This window comes from Vulpes vulpes, chromosome 12 (assembly GCF_048418805.1).
Source record: "Vulpes vulpes isolate BD-2025 chromosome 12, VulVul3, whole genome shotgun sequence".
Classification (NCBI taxonomy): Eukaryota; Metazoa; Chordata; class Mammalia; order Carnivora; family Canidae; genus Vulpes; species Vulpes vulpes.
Genome location: NC_132791.1, coordinates 144087732 through 144113838, shown reverse-complemented (window position 1 = coordinate 144113838; position 26107 = coordinate 144087732). Strand labels below are relative to the sequence as shown.

General features: G+C 55.4%; 1 protein-coding gene and 1 long non-coding RNA gene across 2 annotated transcripts in view; one reads left to right on the top strand and one right to left on the bottom strand.

Moving 5' to 3' along the window:
- The window catches only part of MAP2K3 (mitogen-activated protein kinase kinase 3), a 29676-nt gene extending 17166 nt beyond the window's left edge, over nucleotides 1-12510 (bottom strand). The window contains exon 1 of the mRNA XM_026005663.2: nucleotides 12261-12510. Coding sequence (XP_025861448.1) covers nucleotides 12261-12309 — 49 coding nt within the window. The 5' untranslated portion in view covers nucleotides 12310-12510. The remainder of the gene's footprint in view (nucleotides 1-12260) is intronic.
- On the top strand, nucleotides 9027-26097 carry LOC140594739 (uncharacterized). The gene is made up of 2 exons (XR_011995955.1): nucleotides 9027-9436; nucleotides 21843-26097. It is a non-coding gene; the product is annotated as an uncharacterized lncRNA (long non-coding RNA).
- The last annotated feature ends 10 nt before the right edge of the window (nucleotides 26098-26107 follow it).

The window sequence follows — 26107 nt, the reverse complement described above, 5'->3', positions numbered from 1 at the left end:
CCCATTTTACAGATGAGGCAACATGGCCCATTGTCAGGGGCTGGGTGGGTCTCTCTCTTGTCCAGCAGCAGCCTGCTGACCACACAAGTGGCCCTTCCCATCTATTCCAGATGTTCCGACAACCCTAGGGAGAGGAAATCTTAGCCTTATTTTACTCGAGGAACACAGATGCTGCACAGTATGACAGGGGTCCAGCCAGGAGTGGCTCCGAGATTTGTTGACTTGGAGACCACGATGGGCCAGGCCCGCTGCTCCTGGCACCCCCTCCTGCTGGAGCTTCTCCTGGTGGCAGGAGGGACTGGCCTGTTATACTCCCCCTGGGGAGTGCTGTGACGTCTCCTGCAGAACAGGAACCCAGACGCTGCCCTGGGTTTCCTAGAGCCTGGCACATTCTCCGTGGCAAGAGGAAAGCAGAGAAGCCAAGGTATACAGGGCCATTTCTGAGGCCACTCCCAGGCTGCTCCTGGGTCCAACTAAGTGACCACTGAGCTCTGGCATGGGGTGCAGGGGCCCTGGGATGCAGGGCCTGAGGATTGAGGAGGCCAGGGGCCAGGCCAGTGTTGCTAATACTGCAGTTAGCATGTGGCAGCCTGAACAAGTCTGGCTCTACCCCCTTCCCGAGACCTAGCAGATACCCTCCTCTCAGCCCTCAAGTCCTGCATCTCCGAAACAGGGCTCCGAGAAATGGGCTCCTCCGCCAGTGCTCGGCACAGGCTCAGCGCACGGTAGGCAGGCCTATGTGACGGCCCATAACCACTCAGTAAGAACCACGCAGTTCTTACAAGCCTCTCCACAGGGGCGAAAAACAGCCACCCTATGTGATGAGAATTACTGGGAGCTTTTATTCTTCGCTTGAAGCTTTTTGTAACCAGAAAGTAAAACATTTTATGTTAAAAATGAACAATGCACTCGGGGGTCTTCCGGGCCTCAGGACCGCACCCCGCCCCACACCACCTGCTCTGGGCCCTGCCTCACCCTTCTCTGGCCCTAACCTGCACACCCATCCCCCACCCTATGGTCCGCAAACATGGTGACATGGGCTCCCCCTACCAGGCCTCAGTTTCCCTAGCTGTCAAGGGAGCTTCTCCAGCTGCAGCCAGGCCAGGCGGGAAGGGGTCAGGTGAAGAGGACCAAGACACTGGGTAAATGTGAGCTCCCACATGCCCCTCCTCCTGGGCGTGGGGAGGGACCAAGGCTGTTCCGAGCACATGGGCTGGGTGCTCAGGAGGAGTACGGTCCTGGCCTCCTCACCTACCTGCCCATCAGGGTCATCAGGCCTGCGTAGGGAGTGACACGGGCTCCGTGGGCTGGCAGCACAGCCGTCAGAGGGAGGGGGTGAGGCCTCCGTGGAGACAGCTCAGAAACAGGCCGCAGGCCACCGGCCGCTGCCAGGTCCGCCATACACGTCAGTGCTGGGCCCAGATGGCCAGGCGGCCCGGGGCTGCCCAGGTGTGGGCCCAATGTGACGACCGTCACCACAACAAACAGACGTTCACAGGCTGCCACCAGCAAACCACAACAAGCCTGCCAGCCTCAGCTTGCAGGGCCTCTGGCACAGGTGGGCACAGGGCCAGGCGTCTGTGTGTCCTCGGCCCTCTCCGGCCTCCCATGGCACCACAGGCAGAGGACAGGGAATCCAGCCGCTGACCTACAGGACAAGACTGCGAAGAGAGGCAGCCCAGACTCACCAACTCCTACCCTGGACCCTGGCCTGGTCCCGCTCTCATCTCGTCCCACTCACCATTCCCTGAATAAGCCCCCTTCTCTCCCAACTCAGCACCTTTGCACATTCTGTTCCCTCTGCCTAGGATGCTCTTCCCTGCAACTCTCCGTCCCAGCTGGTATATGATCCTCACCTTTTGCCCAGTCAGAGAGGCTTTCCTGATCCCTCCAGCTAAGCTGCCTTGTCCCTGGCTCTCCCTGTATCCAGCTGGCTTGTCCCCTGTCATGTATTACCAGTCACTACTTTAGGGGCAGCTAAGAAAATGCTTATGAGTACTGACTCTAAAGCCAGGCAGCCTGGGTTCAAACTGCAGCTCTGGCGCTGCCTAGCTGTGTGCCTTCAAGCAGGTGACTTAACCTCTCTGGGCGACAGAGACTCAACTGTGACATGGCGATAACAGATCCACAGTTATCCTAGGGTTATCAGGCGTGTCCTGCGAGGTTATCAGTGCTGTGGAGGTGCCTGACAGGCAAAGATTAGACTGAGCCATCTGGAAACCCACAGAACCCCAAATAACACCAGGCCCTCAGCCCCAGACAGCCATTCTGTATAGGAAAGTGTTTCCTGTACCTATGCCTGTTTCCCATACCTGTTGTACCAAGGGGGTCAGAGAAAAGATATGACTTGACCAAGGTGACACAGTGAGTGTCTGGTAGGGAGCAGACATGAGGACAGGTCTGTGTAGCTCCAATGACCAAACATCAACAGAAAGCCTGAGAGAGGGGTCTCCTCACCCCCTGCGTTACCCCTGCCTGGGTGCCTTGGGGAGATTCCAAATAGACTGGACTGTACTACCCTCTCTCGGGGTCCCATCCGTGGTGGGGGCGGGGATCGAACACCCCTCATTGGATCCTGCTGGGGCTTCCACTCACAAAGGGAGCCCCCCATACATCGTTATGTGTAGTCACACCCCTGATTTCTAAAGCAACACCTGCTGTTCCCAAATTATTCTCCCCACCCCCTACCTTTGGGGCATTTTAGGTGCTTCTTATGATTTCCAATGCCATTGGAGAAGTCCTAGGTCCCGAGTGCCTGTACCCACCGTGGAGGTAGGGGAGGCCAGATGTCCCAAGGCCACCCATGCACCCTGCCCCATTTAGCTTGTCACTTCTGTACTATGGGGGGTCCTTCAAAGAAAGATCAACTGGACCAACCTACTGCTACTGTGCAGGTAACTAATGGATGGCTGATGCTTATTGGCTCTGACAAGCCAAAACCGGTGCCCAGCACCTGATCATCTCCTCTCACTGCAGACTTCACAGCAGCCCCAGGTACTGGGGTGAGTCCAGATGAGGCACTCAGAGCAGGACTCAGAGCAGTTCACAGACAGGACCAGTGAGGCTCAAAGATGTTAAGCAGGAATAGCAGGGTCAGGTGCTCAGTCCCACAAATGTCTGAGGCTGAAGTCTCCATCCCCCACCCTCTCCCCCACAAAGAGGCCCCGGAGGAGCTTTTGGGGGCCACCACCACCAAGTGTTGACAGGGAGTGAGGACAGACCTGGCTCCCCCAGGCAGGGGACCAGTTGGATCGCCAGTGCTGTAACACCCTATTCCCAAGGTCCCAAAACAGATGAAGGGCTCTCTCATTTACTGAGCACCTGCCAAGGGTACCATGTACTCCATCCCACAGGTTAGCAACAGGTTATGTCGTGGGGGGCACTCAACCCCATGGCCCTACCCTCTCTCCTGCTGTGTGCTGGCCTCCCGTGTAGGTCGTGGCCTCTGAGCAACCCCCCCCCCCCCACTTCTCTCTACCTCTCAGGGCCTTCCTCATCTGCAAAGCAGGTGGGAAGGATTCTATACCTGCCCACCTCACAGCACCCATCCCTTCTGCAGTGAGCAGACTGGACCCTGCCCTCCCAAGGTTATGCTCCAACCAGAGACACGTGGCAATGTCTGAAGACACTCTGACTGCAGGGGGTTGCTACGGGCATCTAGTGGGTAGAGGGTAGAGGCTAGAGATGCTGCTCCACAACCCACAGTGCACACCCAGCCCTGACAACCAAGAAGGATCCAGCCCAAAATGGCAACAGTGACAAGGCTGAACCCGGAGCTGACAGGAGAGACAGGACCACAAGCCAACAGCAAACTAACAAACAGAGCCAGTATGTGTAATGTTTACACAGATTCCAAGCATGCTAAGTTCTTAAAGAATAAAGGAAGCCAGGGACACAGACCTTTCTGGGGTGGGATTTGGGCTGAGGCTGATATGGCAAGGAGAAGGAAAGCTCTAGAGCCAAGGGGGCCCACACAGAGGAGGCAAGTACACAGGGACTCAGTCCAGAGATGGAGGGAAGGGGAAGTGGCTGGGCCCAGCAGGTGTGAGGAAGGAGGCCTGGTCTCACCTGAGGAGATCTGAGTCCACCTCTTCAGTGCTAATAGTCATATGAGCTCACAGGGCAACCCAGTCTGAAGGCAACTCCGTGCTATCCAGACACCCACTGACCCAGAAAACCCACCTCAAGGAGCTCATCCCTAACATACAATTCTCACAAGAGAAAATGAATAAATAGCTGCCAGCGTTTGGTGAGCACCTGTTGTATGCCTGGACCGTGCTAAGCATCTAATCACACCTCACTGGATTGTTTCAGCCACCCCAAGGAGCTGGGATGAACAGGATCTCCATTTTACAGATGAGGACACTGAGGCCAGGGTTTGTAAAATCGAGAGATTGGCCAGGGTCCAGTGGGCTCCTAGGCAGGAAGACAGGCTGAGCGCTCTCTATACAGGAGAAGGAGCATAGATTTTGTGAGGGAAAACAGTGGTCCCTTCACAGAAGGAGCAAGAAATTGCCTTTCTGCACGTTTGAGATTATCCTAGCCACATGCAGTGTCAACTAGTTAAATGTTAAGTAATTTAAATAAAAAAAATAAAAAAAAAAAACAAGAAAGAAAGAAGCCTTGGGTAAACTTGTGTCCTGGGCTGCTATGGGTTTGGGCTTCAGTCTCCTTCTCCATCTGAAACGGGGAGCCAGACTCACTGGTGCCCCTCCCGGGGGCTCAGAACTGGGGACCAGTGTGGATACAAGGTTCAGGGGCCCAGAGACTCACATGGGGTCACATGCAAGGACTTGAACCAGAGCCCAGCTTCCTGGGCCAGCTCTTCTCCCTAGGCCACAGATCCTCACCCCACACAACCCACCCGCAGCCACAACAAGCATCTCCCAAGCCACTATGGCAGAGGCCAATAGACAGTGAGTGCAGAAGGACAGGCTTTGGCACCAAGGTGCCATATGACCACGGACTAGCCGTACCCCCTCCCTGAGCCTATTTCCTCCTCTGGTGTTCTGGGGGGTGCAGTGGCCTTGACTTCCAGGAGAGGATGAGCCCTAGTCAGAGGTTGTTAAGACAAAAGTCCCAGGACAGATCTGTGTGACCTTGGGCAAGTCATTCCCTGCCAGGCCGGTACACTTATAAAACTCAGGAATGACAACACACCTGTGTTACTAGGTAACCATGACAGCTAAATGAGACAATGCACATAAAACGTCTGGCACCAAACGGGTTGGATCAGTAGCCACCCTGGCCCACAGGCCTTCGGTCGCCTCAGTGGGCCCCGGACTGCCAAGTGAGCCCCTCGAAGGGCAGGGTGGACCCCTAGACTGCAGAGCCCAGGCTTCAAGAGCCCATGATTAGGGAGGGACATTTCCCGAGTGACACCTAAGCTTCCCAGAGCCTCGAGGAAACGGGACACTCCTCTTGCTCGGGCTTGTGGGCTGAGCTAGCACAGGTCTCCACCTGGGGCCATTGTGAGGTCACCCAGGACACCGGGAAGCACTGCTGGGCCCCATGCTCCTGCTCCTGCAAGATCGTAAAAGCACCTCTCCCTACCTGTTATCATCATTTGTATCAAAACAAAATCTTACAGAACACAGGGGGGTCGAAGAGGAGAATACCTTAAAAGGTATGCTTGGTGGTAAAAACCCCAATCTATAGCTCAGGTTCCAAGACAGCACTGTATGCACACCTAATGGGTCCCTGATTTCGACAGGTCTCATGACTTCTCACCCTCAGCAGTAGCCTGAGAAGTGTTTTCATTTTTCCATTCCCCTCATTCAGATGAGGGCACTAAGGCCCAGCGGGTCACAAAGGGAGCAGGGCAGAGCTGGGCCTAGAGCCGGCCCCTTGCACCTGGCCACCTGGCAGGGGTTCCCACCCCCCACCCCCAGGCCCACCCAGCAGGGTCCACCCGCGCTATCTGGGGGTCTACCCCAGGCGGGCAGGGCGGGCAGGCTGCACCAGTAGTAGGAAGGCGGGGGTCCAGCAGAAGGCCAAGACGCAGACACGCTGGAGGACGGGGAGGGCAGGGAACGTTCCCCCAGGCGCACACCCACGGTGGTCACGGGCAGGCCTCCAAGCACCAGCAGGGACGGGGCACCTATTGAGTGGGCATGCAGAAATGCTCCTCAGCTCTCTACATACTTCCTGGTAGTATCCAAACATCCCCACTGGCATCCAAGGCCCCTTACCAGTCGCCTCACACCCACTGGCTTATGCAAGTGTAGGACACACCTATGAAGCCAGTGGCATCGGCACTGTGGCTGGAGGAGGAAAGTCAGAGCTGTCAGGCTCCAGCTACGCAGGCCACTCAGTGCAGTTTGGGCCAGGAGTGTAAGATCCACACACAGCAACAAGAACAGCTGCAAACACTCATCTACGCTGACTCCGAGCCGACCCCACACTCAGCACTTCCATACACTAATGCGCAGAATCCTCACCACAACCCTGCAATTTAGCTTCTAGTATCATCCCCATGACACAGACTGAGGCCACATAGCTCATGAGTGGGGGAGACAGGCATGAACCTCGCCGGCTGGTGGCAGCCTCTCCCCCCAACACATAGTGATGTAGGCCCCAAGGGCCACAGTGGGTGCCATCCCAGGGATCCTGAAGGACAGTGAGCGTAACCATACCCCTTGTACCCCTTTATTAGTGAACTAATAAAGAAGTGATTGATACAAAAGTCAGGGCAGTTATTAGGAAGGTACAATTCTGGGGGGGTACTTTGGGCACAGTAATGTTTAATTTCTTTAGCTGGATATTGTGTACACGGAATTCATTTTATTTTTATTCATTAAAATACAGAGGTACACTTATTACATCTTTTTGGTGTCTGTAATGTATTCAAAATTCAAAAGTTTAAAAGGAATGGAAGGCCCCACCTGCCAAGAGGTGTCAACGGGGTCAGTGCAGAGCCGCCAAGGAGAAGGACAGAGAAGCCAGGATGGCCCCTGAAATGCCAGCTCAGCCATGACACCCCCGAAAGGGACCCTGAGGGCAGGGAGAGGGTGACAGGGACCCATCGGGGGGAAGAGGGATAAAAGCCTCCTCCGGGGTGAGCCTGGTGACCCTCTCCCTATTGGATACAGCCCCAGGTTTGGGGTCTCTGAGCTGCAGATGGGCCTACCAGGCTGCCAGCACGCAGCCCTGAATGTTCTTCATGCCCTTCGTATGAAGCTTTTTGGGATTTCCACAGTCAGTGCTAAGAAGGACACATGCCCAGAAGCAGCTGGGCAGGCAAGCCTGCCTTCCAAGGGCAATGCCTAGATGGGAGGCCAAGGGGAGGTACGGATGGTCCCCAGAGGGCTGTAAGCCCCAACAACAGGAGCTGAGCTCAGGGCAGGCCTGCCTCATTGCCCCATCTGGCCAGTGGGGAGGGGGGGCTCTCTCCTCTGGGCTGCCCCCAGTGTTCTTCCTCTGAGATGAACACTGACACACAGCACCCGCCCTGAGACCCTGACAATGCTCTGCATGGCTGCCAAGGCCCCTCACCCAGCCAAGCCTATGTCCCAACTGCTCCCAATCACCTTGGGCTCCCATCCACTGACACACCTGACCTTGGATCTGGACTCACCACCGAGACCTTCTCCAACTCCTTAGGTGGAGCTCTTTGAGAATCAGGGTGCTCCTCACCCACCCCATGTCCCCACAGCCAGCACCATGCCTGGCACTGATGAAGTTCTACCCACTGAGGGGCTGGCCTAGAGGCTCCCATTGTCCTGATCCTCCACCCCACACTTCCCTGTGCTCAGGGGAGGCAGAGCTGCAAAAGGGGTCAGTGCCCAGTCCTCTCTGTTCCCCACAGGCCTTCCCCAGGAAGGCCCAATAAGCAATGGGAGGCCCCAGCTCCAGCCTGGGGACCACTGAGGAAAGACCCTGGAATATTTCAGCTGGCATTACAGAAATCCGCAGCCAGAGTCTTCGTGTCATAGGGCTTAGGAGCTCCAGAGATCGGGGTCCTGTTTACTCACTCATCACCGAATACCTGCCACAGCCATAACAATAAGAACATAATAAAACATATGGCTCATTAGACACACTGTCTCCAGTCTTTGCTACCACCCTGCAAGGGAGTGTTTATTCCCATGTTACAGAAAAGGAGACTGACTGTCGGTCAGAGAGGGCACAAGAGGAAGTCAGGAAGCAGTGAGGAAAGTCAGACTCAGAACACAGGCCTGTCTACACACTGAGCCCAGATTCTGCACCTCCTTCCCGTCTTGCCGAGGTTCTCTGTGGAGTGAGGACAGTCTCGCTGGCCCACTACCCGACACTTAGCAAGAGTAGAATGAGGCTGTCTGCATCTATCCCTGTGGCTGCCAGCAGGACAGGCAGGAAAAGTCCTTGTCCCCAATCTGCAGGTGAGGAAACTGAGGCCTCTCACTGGAACGGTAGGCCATGCCCAGGGCACTGAAATCATTTACAGAGCACAGTGAATGTAACTTTGCCAACATCACACAGCCCAAGAGCCTGAACTGAAATGTGGCCACAGTCACCTCTCCACACAGAGAGTGCAGGCCACCCCCGTACCACCTCTCCTCCCTAGCTGCCCAGAGCCTCCAGCGGTTCATCTGAGCCTGAGGAGTCCCTGGGCTAAGGACAGTGAACAGCCGCCGCCACCTGCTTCTGTTCCATGAACAAGAGGAAGCGGGGCCCTTGCCTAACAGAGGAAGTTCCTGGGCGGGGCGGGAGCCGAGCCAGGAGGGCCTGCCCAAAGATCCCAGCCCAGCCTGAGGTCCAGGAAGGGGGCCACCTCTGATGCCCAATGCGGGCTGGATGCTGACCGGCAAGGCTGGGGCTCACAGCCCCCCTCCCACCCACCAGCCAGCAGGCATCGCCCCTTTAAGCAGCAGCCAGTTGGGCTGGCATGCCCAGCGGGTGAGTCAGCACCCAGTGCCCGCTGACTCACCCACCGGAAGCCTCCCGCTGCCCCAGCCCTCTCCCCACACAGGCAACTGAGAACTTTGCTCCTTTCAGGCCTCCAGCCATGGGCTGGCTGATAGAGAGTTTCCTGTGCGTCACGCCAGGGGTGGGGGAAGTCCCCAAGGTGTCACCCCCCAGTCTTTCCGACAGCAGGGACGGAGAGGACAGGGAGCTGGGGTGGGGGGGCGGGGGGAGGGACAGTGGCTCGGGCAGGCAGGGCCAGGACACAGACAGTGCTCCCGAAGCCTCAGTGTCCCCACTGGGCATCCAGGAGCCATGTGAAGATCAACCGTGCAGTGCCTGTGTGGGCGGCACTCGCAGTGCAGCAGGAGCAGTGACAGGATGCACATGGTACCCCCAAGGACAACGTGGCTTGAAGCAGCAGACCCAAAGCATGCCCTCAGCCTCTGACCCCAGCCAAAGATGGCCTGGGGGCAAGAAGCCTGGGGAACACCAGCAGAGCTGCAGCACAGAGGATGGAGCAGGGACCAGCTGCAAGGCAGGAAGCTCAAAGGTAAAGCTCCCTTAAGGTCAAGTGCCAACCACGCCCTGTTTTGTTCAAATTCCTGAGAATGTGGAGAAGAGCACAATGCTGGAGGGCCCTGGCCCCAAGATGGGGGGGGCGGGGGCACAGGTGAGAATCCTGCCTCTGGGGAACTCAGTCTAGCCACTCCCCTGTCTGACCCCAGTTCTGTCATCTGACAAGTGGGTCGGACTGCACTGATTATAAAATGTGCCAACTGTAAAGGACTGTGTACACAAGAGGCATCACCCCTAGCTCAGTCCCCACTCCAGGTAAGGCCAGGCCTGGAGGAGATGCAGACTAGACAAAGGCATAACATAAGGTCCCACCAGCTGGGATGGCGGGGTGGGGGGATGATGGACGTCCCATTAGCTCTGCTGGAGCATCAAGGACAGGAATGGGACATAAAGGAGCACGGGGGAGACCTTTGGAGATATACAGTCCTGGATAGAGACATAGCTGCACCTGTCACAGCTGTATGAGCTCAGGCAAGGCACTGACCATCGCTAAGCCTCAATTTCCTCATCTGTAAATGGGGCTTCGAGGAATAAATGGGAGAGCACATGGAACATGGAAAAAAGCTTGATAAGTGGCAGCTCTCAGATTTTTTTGGTGAGGGGGTGTTATGGCTCCCCACCACATCTTTCCACAGACCCTAAAGAGGCTGACAAGGTCCCTGAGCTTTGCATAAGTACCTGTCCCTCCATCTAACCCACACACTATCAGGTATTACCTGGACCCACAAACTGGAAATTCATCTTGTTAATCTCTGCAGAGAGGCTCAGAGAGGGCAACACCAGGATTCAAGTCACACAGCACACAGGAATCAAGCAGTGCCTCCCCCAAGTTCCTTTTCCCTTCACACCTTTGACCCCTCTCCCTTCACAACTCTACAACTTTTATTGTGATGAGGTATTCCCTGCCTGGAAGCAGCTGAATGAGCACCTGAGCATCCAAAGACAAACACTGCTTCCAACCGTGTCCTTCTGCCCATGAAAACACTGTGGCCCAGAGAAGTTGAGGGACCTGCTGGAAGTCCCATGGCACTGACCAAGCCAGGCAGAGACCCCACACTAGAGAAAAGAAGTGTCTGGGGTCCTGGTTCTCCAAAATGGCAAAGCATATGATTTCCCAGTTCCCAAGCTCCACGAGGTCCGTGCAGGCCAAGTCCCTCCCCAGCCACCTCCCCCCTTGAGTGCCTCCTGAGTTACTCACAGTGGTTGGGCAATGGTCAGGGATCCGGCCTCCCACTTACGTAAGACGTAATTACCCTGCCCACCGGGCCGGCCAGGCTCTGGCTAACAGCCACCGCAGCCACAGGCAGCAGGGGTAGAGATGGACCCACACCCTCCCTGGGACCCCTCAGCCCTCCTGCTGCCTGAGCCCCTCTAGAGAAACAGAGGTAGGATCAAGCCCTGAGTAGAGGCCCACTGAGTGACATCAGTTACCTTTCTCCACCTCACTCTGCAGCTGCAATGCAAACAGAGCCAAGGCCTTGACCCCACATGGCTGAGGAGAACGGTAACAAGGTGTGGGCAATTACTGTCCCTGGCTCAGCACCTACTGTGTGCCAGACATCATGCTGCACTCTTCTCCTCGCCCATGCTTGCGTGAAACTCTTTAGTATTTGCTACCTCATGTCATACCCAGCAATCCACACAAGGTATGTGCGATTACTTCCATTTTACAGATAAGGAAACTGAGGCCCAGAGATACTCCTGCTGTTGGGGTGAGGAAGAGGCAGGTTTAGAGGCCCAAGGGGCAGCCCATTCATTACAGCTATGTCCGGTTTGGAAATCTCACACAGCCTAGCCTGCTGAGGCTCTGACGTGCCAAAAACATCCTTTCCTCTTCCCCGTGCACACACACACACACACACACAAAATCCCCCTTTCACCCTCCAAGTTTCGCCCCCCTCCCCCCGCCCCGCATGACAAATCCTGCTGCTTTGACGCTGCAGCCGCCACCTCACAAAAATTTCCAGGAAGGCCAGCTACTTGGAGAAGACTAAAGTGAGCCCATTGCACAGCCAGCACCCTGGCTTAGGGGCTGACCCAGAACCCAGAGGCAGCAGGGACAAGTCCAGTATCCATCAACCCTGGAGATACAGGGGAGCAAAAGGGGGTGAGCTCCCCAAGTGCAGAGAGAAGCTTGCAAGTCAAGACAAGGAGAAGCTGAAGGAGAGGGGGGTTGTGTTAGCATGGGGTGGGAGGCCAAGAGAGGCTCCTGGGGGACAAGGCTGCAGGGCTGCAAGCTGGCCAGGGATGGGGCCTATGTGGATGGAGAGAGTTGGGGAAGAGGAGTGAGTTCTTGGCTGGAGTGTAGCCACATGGGGAGGCAGGGGTGTACAGTGAGATTCCCCCCCCCCCCCCCCGCAGAGCAGCACTGCTGGGGCTCAGATGGGGAGTCATTTAAATCCCAGCGTGGATACAGCCCTGGGACCAGGGGAGTGGAAGGGGGCCCTGGGTGCAGGATCCGAGTGATTCCCACCTGGATCCAGCTGAAGGACCCAGACGGGGAGAATTCCTGTTCTGGGTGCAGTTAAGGCCTAAATGAGGAGGTCAGAGTGAGGTTTCTGACCTGGAGCGGGTCACCGGAACGAGACCGGGTCTGAGTGCAGTCCCCAGGCCCGAACGGGGCGGGGGGAGGGGGGGCCCAGGTGAGGTCCAGGCTGAGATCGAGACCCGAATGGGGAAGGATTCCGAGCCGGAGTGCTGCCCGGGTCCCGGACGGGGTTGCAACAGGATCCCACAGACAGCCTGGGGTTCGTGGTCCGGGCCGACAGGGGAGCCGCGCTCCCCCCGGGCACTCCTACCTTTGGGCTGGGGCATGCTAGCGGGCTGACTGGAGGCGGGGGACTCCATGGTGCAGGCGGGTCCAGGAGCGGTGGCAGGAACTAATCTAGAGGGCGGCGGGCTCTCCCCGGGCGGAGAGCGCTCATGGCTGCGGGCAGGGGGCCCGGGCGCGGCGGCGGTGCGCAGGCGGGGGCGGCGAGAGCGCGTCCGCGACGGGCGGTGCCGGAGCCAGACTGGGCAGCGCCGCGGGGGCCCCGGCCGGACGGCGCCGACGACAGCCCCGCCCCCGCGCGCCGATTGGCCCGCCCGTCTCCGGGGCCCGTCCCCTGCCTATCCGAGGCCGGCCCGGCGTGCCCGTCAAGCGCCCGCCTCGCCCCTCCCCCCGCACCCGGCTCCTCCCACTGCCTGTCGAGCCCCGCCCTCCGCCCGGGAAACCCGGGCCCCGTCGGGGCCAGCGCCGGCCCCTCCCGCTGCCTGTCAAGACGCAAGCCCCGCCCACTGCCCGGGATTGGCCGAGCCCGGCTCGCGCCCTCAGGCACCAGGCCCCGCCCGCGCCCGGCCCGCCCCGCCCCGCCCCGCCCCGCAGCGCCCGGCCGGTGCGCTCCGTGGGCACCGCTGGGTGTGTGGCGTCCCCTGGGACAATCCCCGGGTATCCCAGGGTGGCGGGGCTGGGGGACGGGGGGTTAGAGTGCGCCCCCGGGGCGAGCCCTGCGTCCGATCCCTACCTGGCCACTCTCCAGCGCCGTGACCTTGGGCAAGCCAGGGAGCCCCTGGAGCCGAGCTCAGTCTGCCTCTGTGAGAAGGCGACCGGAAGAGCCCGGCCTCCCGGCGCTGCGCGGGGGAACCGGGCGGCCCTTGCAGGCAGTCCTGGGGGGCCCAGTGTTGTCAGGGCTTCGGCACAGTGCCCGGGGTCCGCACCTCTCTTCCCTGCGTCTGCAAACCTCCACTGAGCGCCCGCCGGGGGTCAGGCACCCGGGAAGGGGTGGGTCACAGTGGGGAACTTGTGCTACCTACCGAGAAGCCAGTACAGGTAGCGCTAGGGGGTGGGTCTTCAAGGTCCCTCCTCTACACGGGAAACGGAGTCTCAGGGGGAGTAAGGTGGGCCTTTGGTTCTCTCCTCCTCTGCCCTCCGGGCCTCCTTCTGGGCATACAGACTGCATAGCATGTAATAGCCACCCAGGCCAGTCCTCCCTTCTCCCCTGTGAAGTCCAGGGGGATTTTAGGAGCCACCGAGCAATCTGGCCTGGGGATCAGGTGACTCAAATGCAAAGCTATGGGCTAGCGAGGGCAGGAAGCGCCTGGCAGAGGTCAACAGGTCAGCCCCTCGCCTCTGGGCAGGCATGAGTGTGCCGCCTGCCAGGGACCTCACGTGAGGGAAGCAGATTCCACCACCTGCTAGAAATGCTTGGAGCGGGGAGCTGACCTCTGCTTGCCCATTAGTAAAAAGGGGTGATTCCCTGCAAGACCCCACCCACACAGTGATGGAGAGGGCCTGATGAGATAAGGAAGGGGGGGATACGTTATTTATGTTATCATTATTCTCTTCCTGCATCTCTTGCTCATCCTTTCCTGGCAGTGGGTGAAAAGTCATGATCTTGACGGGTATGGGATCAAATGCCAACTCTGCTACATACTAGAAGTCATGGAACAGCTCCATGCCTCAGTTTACTGACCTATCCCATGGGAACAATGAAGCCTCTCTGAAATTGGTGCAACTCCAAGCTCAGGCTTGGAAGTGCCTGGCTTAGGGCCTGGTACTTCTTAAGTGCCCAGGAAATGTTTGTAAATATACTTCAGGCCACCTCCTCCAGGAAGCCATCTCAGCCTAACCACTCCTGGGTGTCCAGAGTGCTCTATTCTCAATAGGCCCTGTGACCCTGGACTAGTCATTTCACCTTGGGACCTGCTGCTTATCCATCTGTAAAATGGGCACCCAGCAGCTGCTGCCTCCCTACCAGGACTGCAAGCCTGGTCCCGCAGTTTTCCTAGGTTCAGGCTCCTGCCATCCACTCGGACTTCCACACTTCCCATGCTCCGCCTCACCCTCTCTGTTCCTTGTTGTGTTCAAGGGTCTTACTGCTGACCCTTGAACGTGCCAATACCAATCCTGCCTTGGGCCCTCCGCCCTGACTGTTTCCTCTGCCTGGAGCACCTTTCCTCCCAGGATTCCTGTGGCGGTTCCCTGCCAGCCTGCAGGCCTCCACTTAAATGAACTCCTCTAAAAGATCTTCCTGTCATGCCCCCAGATCAGTTTTAATTCTCTGCGCAGCACTCATGCCACCGATGCCTTTCCCATTTGCTCTGTCTTTTATCCAGCTCTCCTTCTAGACCATCAGCCTTTCCTGGGCAGGAATCTTGCCAACTCATGCCCTGCTGCAGTCCTGATGCACAACCCTGGGCCTGGCACATAGTAGGTGCCTAATAAGTACTTGAGGAATGAACAAAGGAAGGATGAAAAGCGTGCCACAGACATCAATGAAGTGACTCTCATCCCATGCCAGCCTCCCGGGCACCCACATGATTCAGGCAAGGCCCTTCAGCTGCAAGAGATGATGGTTAGTCAGGGAGCCTGACAGCCCAAGAATCACAAAACTCCATGTGGGGCGCTATAAATAGACTCATGAGCAAGAGTCTCCGGAAGGTGCCAAACACCACCTGGGTGAGGTCAGGGAAGGCTCCTCAGAGGAAGTGACTTTGGTACTGGACCTTTAAGAATCAATAGGAGCTTGTCAGGCAGAGAAGCAAGAAAGAGTCTTCCAGGAAAGTGTTGGAGGTGCTAAATGGGCCCCATATAAGGGCCAGCACGGGATGCAGAGCTGCATTGCTGCCAGGGGAGGAAGCATCACATGACAGCTTCTGTTTTTCTTCCTCACCAGTTGTAGCAGTATCTGCTGGCTTCCCTCTACCTCGAAAGAGCCCGGGGAGGGTGATGAACCTCATGATCACTCAGAAACCAGAAGGAGCATTTGATGGGATCACAGCAGGTTGCTGTTTACCCTGACTCTGAGAAGGAACATCCCAAACACCCCTCTCTGTGCACCCAGGGAAACAGACACAGGGAGGAAGAGGGTGTGGCTAAATAGGGTGTGGGTGTGAGCCAAGATGGGAGGGACCCCGGGATGACAGAGGACTGGAAAGAGAAGATGGCCAGAATTCACAACTGGGGAAGTTCACTCACTCATTCATTCAGCAACTATTTATTGAGCAGTTAGTGTGCCTAGCACTGAGGACACAACACAACATTGAACAAGACAGACACCACTCCCTGCCCTCAGGGAGGTGATGGTCTGGTGGGCAAACCAGACAAGCAAAATGCCTAGGTTGCATCATTATAGCCTATCAGAGGATAAGTGCTATGGGACGAAGGATAGAAGGCGATGGGGAGTGCGTCCGGGTGTGGGGACTATACTTTTAGAGACAGAAGTCAGGAAAAGGTTCACTAGAAGGTGACATGTAAGCAGAGAGCTGAGGAAGTGAGGGAGGAGTCATGGGATGTCTGGTGGAAAAGCATGCAGGCAGAAGGAACAGCATGTGCAAAGGCCCTAAGGTAGATGACTTCTAGGGGAATAACAGTGTGGCTGGAGTAGTGGGAGCTTGGCGGGGGGGGGGGGGGGGGGGGGGGGCTGTTCTCACCTATGGTACCTCTTCTACATCTGCAACACACTCTTGCACAAGCAAAACCCCACGAGCCTCCTTTCACACCTGTGTAGGTCCACACAGCCCAAATACACATGTATACGTGAACACAGCAGGGTGCACAAGTGTGCACATACATGTGGAATGGCCACACAGTTGCAGGCACATTAACAGACTCCATCCACACGCACAGCTGTGCCCACTCACCACCCGGCACTGGCAGGGGTCTCCGCGGCCTGCTGATACACAGCGCCCTCTGGTGACCGTTTCTGGCATGGTGGCTGGATGTGAGCGGGTCACTTGAGGGAGCCCCGGGGCAGACTCAGCCACCCTCTCTACTCTTTCCGTCCTTTCCTTTCCTGCCCCCAGTCCCTCCACACTGCAGCCAGAGAGAGCCTTCCAAAATGCGGGGCTGGCCGTGCTCCAAACCCTGCCTGGGCTCCCTCAGTGGGGAACTTCCCCCGGCATCTTCCCATTCCAGCCACTCCCAGCGCAAGCTTTCCTCCCTGAACCTGTGTTCGCAGAGGCTGCTCCCTCAGCTAGGGATGTGCTCCCTGCCTTCTCCACCTGACTCAAGCCCTCCCCTGCTTCACTGCCCAGTTCTGAAATCGAATGGGGAGGCTTTTCCTGACACACACCAGTAGCACCTCTACCCCAGCCCTCTCATCGAGGACCGTGGCTCTGCCAGCGCCTGCACCCCATCAGCCTCTCCTTCGAACCTGTGGCCCTCCAGAGCAGGAGCTGGGACTAGTTCCTGCAGGCCCAGCACGGGGCCAGCTGCAAGTGATGCTCGGAGGCAGTAGGAGTTATCTGGAAGGAGCACGGCAGCGGGTGGGAGCCTCTCACTCAGGATCAGGCTCCAAAGTTGTGGTGTATGGAGAAAACCGAGAAGGCAGGCAGGGGCTCACTTGCCTTATTTATTTATTCATTCATTCATTCATTCATTTATTCATTTATTCATGAGAGACACAGAGAAAGGCAGAGACATAGGCAGAGGGAGAAGCAGGCTCCCTATGGGGAGCCCGATGTGGGACTCAATCCCCAGACCCGGGATCACACCCTGAACCGGAGGCAGATGCCCAACCACTGAACCACCCAGGCGTCCCTCACTTGCCCTATTTAAATTGTGACCACCCTCAAGTATCAAAGGGTGAATTCCTACAAGCTAGATGACTCTGCTAGCAAAGCAGCAAGTACTATTTTTAGAGCACCTGCTATGTGCTAATCCCTCAAAGCACATTGTCTTGTAGACTTATTATGATGCAAGGTGCATGAGGGCAGGGACTTTACTTTGGTCACTGCGGTGTCCCCAGCATCCAGCAGGCACTTAGTGAATAATCATGGAGGGGAGAAAGGCTTACACAGCTCAGAAGAGGCACACTAGCATCACCATGCCCATTTAACAGAGAAGGAAACTGAGGCCCAGAGAGATACCTGAAGCAGTTAGTCACAGTAGAATCAACTGTTGTTGAAACTGTCAGTTGGAGACAGAGTTTTCCCTGCCTTTCTCTGCCCGTGCTTTCATTAAATGGTTTGCAACATCCTTCTACTGAGCAAAACAAGTTGTCCTTGAGCTCTTGCCACTGCTCTCTGGAAAAATGCCAAGCCCTTGCTTGGAGCCCTTGGGATGGAGCCCTTGGGGCTGTCCAGCCCAATGTTCTGCAGGGATAAGCTCAGAAACCCTGAGGCTGCCCCAGGGACACATGCAGGCACCCAGGGGCTCTGGACCCCCAGGACCCCCAGGACCCCCAGTCCAGAGCTTGTCTGTCACCAAGTCCTCACACATGGCCCTGCCTGCCCAGGAGAAAGGGATGGGTGTTGATTGACACCTGTCTCACTCCAAAGCTGAGCCTTGATGTGACCCAGTGTGGTCAACATGGTTAGGCTTTCATCTTACACAAAAGGAAACTGAGGCCCGAAGCTTCAAGCAGCTTCTGTGTTCTCACTGCCAGGAAGAATGAAACCAGACTTTTAACCCACATCATTGGAACAGCCTACTATGTATTAAGCAGTTTACTAGAAGGCTCATACCTGTTATCTCACCTCCAGGAACTCAGAGTGGTCCTTATCACTGTGGCATGGTGTTTGCAACAAGTGCAATGACAGAGAAAAATAAATTGCCTGTCTAGACCAAGGAGAAGAGAGGCAGAACTGCATTCAGATCGGGCTGACTCCATGACCTGAGCACACCCCAATGGCTGCCTGCAAAGAGCTGTTTTTGGATGTAAAGGCGTCCTGGCTTCCCCAGGAAGTAGCTGAGTGACCTTGAGCTAACCACTTGTCTCAGCCAGGCATTGGAGATTAGCGCATCCGCATCCGTTCTCGTCAATGCTTCTGTGCCCTTTCAGCCATCTCCAAGCCTTGACTTCCATCCTTCCTATGACAGGGGTCTCATCCCCTCACTAGAAGTGTCTTCCATTCCCGGGGAATTCTGACCATCACCTGCTTCTTCCTGAGGTCATACTGAGGTTTGCCCCTCTTGGAGATCCCAAGCTCAAATCCACCCATCCATTCAGTATATATTTCCTGAGCATCTACTTTTGCCTGACACCCATTAAGTACGGAGGAGACAGCAAAAAGCAAGACATACAAGGTCCCTGACTTCATGGAGCAAACTTCTGGGGGAGGTTGAGAAGGAAGGCAATTCATCATATGTTCATATGAAGTAAATACATCAAATAATTTCCAAAAATGAGGGCTGTGAACAAAAGCAAAGTATGGTGATGTGGCAAAGAAGCACCATTAGGAAAGTCAAGGAGGCCTTCCTGGAGGAAGTATCTTCTCAGCCCAGACTTGGGTGGAAAAAAATGCCCATGTGAAACTGGGGGTAGGAGCTGACATAAAATAGACCATGGTACAAAGTAGGTGCTCAGAGAAAAAGATGAAGGGGATTTCTAGTTAACCATGAACTGAATGGGGATATTTTTTCCCTTCCCTCCCCAAACCCTTCTAAAATAACAATAGAAAAATATAAGATAAAATAAATCTTTGAGGCACAAGCTCACAAGGACAAAGAGACAATTTGAGACAAGGGGAATCCACAACATCTTTAAAGCTAGCCAATGAACAGACAAATAGAAACTAACTTAGGTAGTGGAAGGAGGTGAAATCAAGTCTGGAGAAGGAGGGGGCCAACCTCAGGCCAGACCACTGACCTGACACTCCCTCAGAAATACTCAGCCCGGGAGGCCCCAGGTTCCCCTGGAAGGGGAGGGGCAGCTGGGGATGGAAACCCAATGAGGCAAGAGTTTATAAAAGGAGCAGTTAGGGATCCCTGGGTGGCGCAGCGGTTTGGCGCCTGCCTTTGGCCCAGGGCGCGATCCTGGGGACCCGGGATCGAGTCCCACATCGGGCTCCCGGTGCATGGAGCCTGCTTCTCCCTCCGCCTGTGTCTCTGCCTCTCTCTCTCTCTCTCTGAATGAATAAATAAATAAATATTAAAAAAAAAATAAAATAAAATAAAAGGAGCAGTTATGCCTCCCAACCTCCCACAGACAAAGATCATGAACCTCCAGCCTAGAAGGATCCCCTGAGTGCCCCCCTTGACATAAAAAGGAAAAAAATCAGCTGCTAACTCCTAACAAAACAGATCACACAAAATAGAGGATGTACATAAAATACTCCACAGCTCAGATGGGAAACAATATTTCCATAATCACGATACTGTAAACACCAAATACTGATGTAGCCACACATTTTGAGCACATGAGGTTGGGCACTTGGGGGAGGAGAAGCACAGGAATGTGCATGTAAGAGAACGAAATCTTCCCCCTCCACCCTAGGAGCTATCAGATACTGTCTAAAATGGGAAAGAAAGACAGAAATGGCCATCTAAGCATGTGATGGAGAAATAAGGAAGGAAGAGCTAAAGGGGTTGCAAGCAGTCACACTAGAATATCAGCTGCGGGCAGGAAGGGACTTGCTCTGCTGGGGACATCGCAGAGTCCCCAGTGCCCAGAACAGAGCCTGGCACACACCGGATGCTCCATCCTATTTGTCCATGGACAGGCAGCTGCTGGCTTCTCCTTGTTCTTCTTACAAGCCTGGTCGTGCTGTTTGACTCCAACACTGTGTACATGCTTTGCTTTAGTACGAAGTGGAAGTCAGCTTGAAGAGAAAAGAAGAAGGCGAGTCATCTAGAGCCTGGCTCCAGGCATGAGAGGATATGAGGGGAGCAGGCCCAGGTCGTGGAAGGCCGAAATGGAATAGGTTTAGAGCACCTGCCGTCATTCCGGGACGCTCTGGCCTGCCAGCCACACACTCCCCAGAAAAGCCACAGGTCCCTCCGCAGAGCCATGTGCTTGAAGACCCCACAGGGGCCTCTGCTGTGGGATCAGTGCTGCAGCCACGCCCAGCGCCCCCAGTCCTCCCGCTGCCTGCCTTCCACGACTTGGGGCACGCTGTCTGCTGGGTTGTGCCCGGGTCCTGGTGTCCCATGTCTCCAGTGGAGGCAGCTCTGCCCTGGAGGGAGGGAACATGCTGGAGACCCCAAGCCAGCATCTGCTGCAGAGCAGGCAAGAAAAGGACACATGTACCCACCCAGGGGGACCCTGGGCAGGACAGGCCACTGTGTAGTGTCTGGCTGCCCGCCCCGGCCTTGGCTGGGACGCGACCTCGAAGCCGAGGACCACTCTGAGGGACCCGCTGTGGAGACAACCGGGACAGCACAGACATCCAGCCTGAAGCCAGGCCTGAGATCTGTCCCGGCCGGTTCCCAAGTGGTGTTGAGCATGGCCCACCTCCCCACGCAGAGAGGCCTCAGGGGAAGCCTCCTCCGGCCCAGCTGGGCCCTGTGCAGGCCTAGAGTCAGGGCTCTGCTGGGGAAGCTCCCCTGCGTGAAATGCCCTTGGCTGCCACCCACCGCCAACTCCTGCTCAGAGTCAAAGGCTCAACCATCCCATCCTTTGAAATGTTCTGTTTCCAGACCCTTCCCAGCACCCACAGGTCTTCCTGGTATAAGGAGAGAAAGGGTATTCAGGTGATCCATGTTGGGGAAATTGTCATTTGAAGGGTCACAGACATTCGTGGGTGGAAAGAGGAGTCTGTCCTGGAGGGAAGCCCCAGTGAAAGATTGAGATTGATCAGACATCTGGTGGGCCGGCAGCCACGATGCCCCCGGCCTGCCAAGACCAGTGGCTTCCTTTGCCCTTCTAGGGATGGATTTGCTCTGCCCTGGCTCTGGAAGTGATTGCTTCTGCTCAGGGATGAGAGAGCCAACAAGTAGCAGGGAGGATGTTGGGTCTCGCACACTCAGAGGTGCCCTCCGGCCTCCACCCCACGGTGTTGTTCTGTGAATGATTCAGATCTGAGGCCACTGCAGGGGGCGCTGCTGTGATGACCAAGTCCTTAGGGGCTATGCAGGGGCAAGGTTGGAGAGCACCGAGCCACATGGCCTCTTTTGTGGTAGGAGCTCTCCCCTCTGCCAGCTGGTCTCTGCCTCGCATGAGCCACCGGGAAAGTTTGCTCAAAGCTGCTGCCTGGACCGAGTTGCTCTGTGGGAATGTAGGAAATAGTCCCAGCAGGTCAGCCTTGGTGGCATCTGGGCGAAGAGATCACAAGGAATGTGTTTGTCTTCTTTATGCTTTTCCATCGAACGGCTCTGTAAGAACCATGTGTTATTTTTAATATATATTAATTATGTAGTGGTTTGATATGTTTATAAAGCCAATTAATCTAATTGATGTTTCTCTGATTTTTAAGATTTTTTTTAGAGACAGAGAGTGAAGGAGAGCAGGGAGAGGAGAGTGGGAGGAGGGGCAGAGGCAGAGAGAATCCTTAGCAGGCTCCACGGCCAGACGGAGCCCCACGCGGGGCTGGATCTCACCACCCTGAGATTGTCACCTGAGCCGAAATCAAGAGTTGGACACTTAACCGACTGAGCCAGCCAGGCACCCCTATTTGATATTTCACTGTAAACAAACAAAATATCATCATTATTTTTAACACTACCTTTCTTTACACCTCAGATCCTGCCTTTTACGTGAAGTCTTCCTGAAATACCCAAACCGAGAGCCTCACAGGACTTGACACCATCTAATGACTCAAAACTGCAGACTCTGGTAGTGTCAGGGGCTGGGTGTGTATGGTGGTTTGGGGGAGGCAGAGGGTCACAGCCAAAGGTCCCTGGCTCTAATCCAGCCTGGCTGTTTCACAGATGGGGGGTAAACAGTGTCTCTCATGTCTGACCCAGGCTGAGTTCCAAGCCAGCACTGCCTCTGCAGCCCCCGGCTCCTAAGTCCCAGAAGATATATGTTGAGAAAGGCATCAGGGTCAGACACAAGGAGTCACCCCTCCACTTATTTCCTGCTGAGTTTCAAGCTCCCCTAAACTCAGTGCTGTAGAAGAACCATTTTATCATGCTCAGGGCACAGCAGCGGTGGCCTGGCTCTGACCCATGACATCTGGGGCCTCAGTGGAGTCGCCTGGAGCCCCTTCACTTCAATATTGGGTCTGGGGGCCTGGCAGGGTCTGTGGACTGGAGCACCTCTGCCAGTGGCCAGGGCTTCCTCACAGCCTGGTGGGTGGAGAACTGGGGTGGAAGTTCAATGGCCATGTCCCATGTGGTGTTAGAAGTCACCCGGTATCACTTCTGCCTTACTGTATTGGCCAGAGAGCCCACCCTGTTTCAAGGACAAGAGGCATAGACTCTGCCTCACGATGAGAAGAACATTGGAGAGCATGCAGCCATTTCTGTAAAAACTCACAGCCCCTCTGCCATTTCTCGTGGACTGTAACCATTGGAAGAGCCACCTACCACACTTCCCAGTATGTCAGCATCTCTTAGGGCCCCTGTGGGGACCTTCTTCCTCCAGTGAGGAGGCTGGTACAAGTGCAGGCGGGCAGGGCGAGGCACATGGTGGCAGGATCTTAGAAAGATGCAGACCTCAGTAACTGGCAGGAAGGGGGTGGAGGCTGAGGGAGGAGGCCAGAGTGATGAGGCTTCAAGCCTCCCATAGGTTCAGGAGAAGGGTGCCAATCACAGAGATAAAACTGGGCTGGGCAGTAGGTGTGAGAAGAGAAGATAGTGAGCTTGGTGGGGAACATGTTGAGTTGAAGAGTCTGACAGCCCTCTCATCTTTCTAGGCTGAGTGACAGCACCACCTCCCCCAGAAAGCTTTCCCTGCTGCTCCAGGTGGAATTACTGCTCTGTCCTCTGGGTTCCTAAAAACCCTGTGTTGCCCTCATCATGCTGGACTGGAGCCCACAAGCCCAGGCCTAATGCAGCTTTGGGTCCCCAGCCTCATCTAAGGGCAAGAGAAGGGCACTTCCAGGCTAAGAGGCCTCCCGGCAGGTGGAAACCCCACAGATGGCCAAGAGCCTCTGGGATGGAATTCCGGCTCCACCATTTACTGGTGTGTGACACCAAGCAAGTTATGGGATTGCGTAGCTGCTCCATGAGCCTCAGTTTCCTCCTCTGTTTGGAGGTTTTACTGGTACTCACTTTAAAGAGTCAGAGGGGAACTAGAAGGCACCTAGCACGTAGGCAGAGCTCAACCAGAGCTTGGATGTGAAAGCAGCCCACTCCTGAGGCCTGGGGACGGGAGGAGGCCTCAGGATTTGGGCCAGCTCAGTGGCCTCCTGGGTTTGGAGCTGGATACATGGGGTCCCCTGAAGGATGCATCTCAGCCTGGCCCTTCCCTCGGGGGCATCCAGTCTGAAACAAAGACGAGCCTTGGGCAGGTGGAAGGTGGCTCACAGAGGGGGCAGCTGGGGTGAAGGGCAGGTGCATCCTAACACGGCTGGGTCCTGCCATAGGCCCTCCCCGCACCGCGGCCTCTGAGAAGTGTCTGAGCCCGCCTGTTCCCACCAGTGAGATCTGAGATCCCAATGAATGAGGGCGAGGCCTGGGTGGGGAGGACAGTTGGAGAAGCAGCACTGCATGCAGGAGGACTTGGAGATGGGGCGTCAGTGAGCTTGAAGGGACAGGGGAGGGGCCGGTGGCAGGTGAGGTGGGGATGGCACGATGGACTTCCCAGCAGCCTTGTGGCGCTCAGCGAGGACGGGCACATACTGGGCCCAGGAGCACAGAGCCGCCGGCCACACAGGCTGGGCAGGCCCCATGGCAGGCACTGAGGCCACGGGCCCAGTGTGGCCCAGCAGACAAGCACTCAGGGCCAGGAGACACTGTGCCCGCATGTAAAGCCTGCTTGGCTGCTATTGCATCCAGTGAGCCACTTCATCTCCCCAAGCCTCAGTTTCCTCATCTGGAAAATGGGACCATAGCAGCCACTGCCCACAAGGGGCATAACTCTTGCAGGCACGGACAAGGTGTTCAGTAAACAGTCACTGTTTGCCTCCAGTTGTTAGCTCAGCGCACCCAGGTCCGTGCAGCAGAACCTGCCAATGTGCCTCCGTGCCACCCTGTCTGGGCTGTGGGATCTTGGGTGGCCCTATCGGCTCTCCAAGTCTCAGTTGTCTCTTCTGGCAAACGGAAATAAGATCCTGGGTGCCCCAGTGAGGCTCAGAGCAGAGAGCGTGTCCATGCGTACCGGGCACACCAGAGTCGTGGCTCTGGACTGGGAGATGGGGAGGCATGTGGCTTTGCCCGGTTGGCAGGGCGGGCAGGCCGAGCTCATGTCCGAGGTCTCCTCTAGGGCACCCTCCCTTCCCAGGAGCAGCCTAAGCAAGCAGCCTAGGCCAGCTGGTTGGTTTTGATAAGTCAATAGTATAAGCAACAAATCGCACAGAGATGTCCTGGGTGCTGGAGGAGGCCGTGTCTCCCTCAGGCCTCCTCCTCCTCCCACTCAGGAGGGGACCTGAGTGTTGGGTTTGGCAGCCCAGGGAAGCCTCTGTTGGCAGGTGCCACTGAGAGTTCTGGACCAAGAGGCATGAAGTTTTGTTCTATCCACAAGAACAAAATAGAATAATAAAGCAGCAGTAGTAATAAGAATAGTAATGATAAAAGCACCCACTTATTGAACATTTATGATGTTATTGAATTCTCAAAACAAGCCCAAAAGAATATATTTGCAAAACACATCTCTGATGAAGGGCTTGTACCCAGAATATACACAGAATTCTTACATACAAAAATAAGAAAACAAACCACCCAATAAAAAATGTGCAAAAAAGGGCACGTGGGTGGCTCATTTGGGTTAAATGTCCACCTACAGCTTGGGTCATGATCCCAGAGTCCTAGGATCAAGCCCCGTGTCAGGCTCCCTGCTCAGTGAGGACCCTACTTCTCCTTCTCCCTCTGCCCCTCCTCCTGCTTGTTCTCTCTCTCTGTCTCTCTCTGTGTCAAATAAATTAATTGAGTCTTTTTAAAAAACGTGCAAAAGATCTAAATCGACACCTCACCAAAGAAGATACACAAATGACAAATAAACATGTGAAAAGATGATCATCATCATTAGTCATTAGGGGAATGCAAATTAAAACCACGAGGTGCTACTACATATCAATTAGAATGACTAAAATTTAAAAGATGGACAATTCCAAGTGCTGGACAGGATGTGCAGAAACCTTACCTCAGCTCAAGACTTGATCTCAGGGTCATGAGTTTCAGCCCCGTGTGGGCTCTATGCCGAGAGCCTGCTTTTTAAAAAAGGGAAAAATGGGGGGGAATCCCTGGGGGGCTCAGCGGCTTAGTGCCTGCCTTCGGCCCAGGGCATGATCCTGGAGACCGGGGATCGAGTCCCAGGATTGAGTCCCACATCGGGCTCCCTGGATGGAACCTGCTTCTCCCTCTGCCTGTGTCTCTGCCTCTCTCTCTCTCTCTGTCTCTTGTGAATAAATATTTTTTAAAAATAAATTAAAATAAATTTAAAAAGGAAAAAAATCTGCATGCAATAGTAGTTGTTTTCAATATAACCAAAACCTAGGAGGAACCAAATGTCCATGAACTTGTGAGTGGAAAAACAAATTATGGCATATCCATCCATGGAATACTATTCGGCGATGAAAAAGTTCTGAGCTACAGACAGAGGCAACAGCACGAGGCAACAGCACGGGTGACTCTCAAGTGCATTATGCTGAGTCAAAGAAGCCACGCTGGAAAGGTGACATCGGATATGATTCCATTTGTGCGCCGTCTGGAAAAGGCAGAACTAAAGAGACACAAACAGATCAGTGGTTGCCAAGGACCTGGAGTGGGAGGATTAACTGCAAAAGGGCATAGGAAATTTGGGACTGAAGGAAATACTCCCCAGGATGTTTGTGATGGTGCTTACAGGGCTGTATACTTTTGTCAAAAGCCATTAAAATCATATTTAACATGTATGAATTTTAT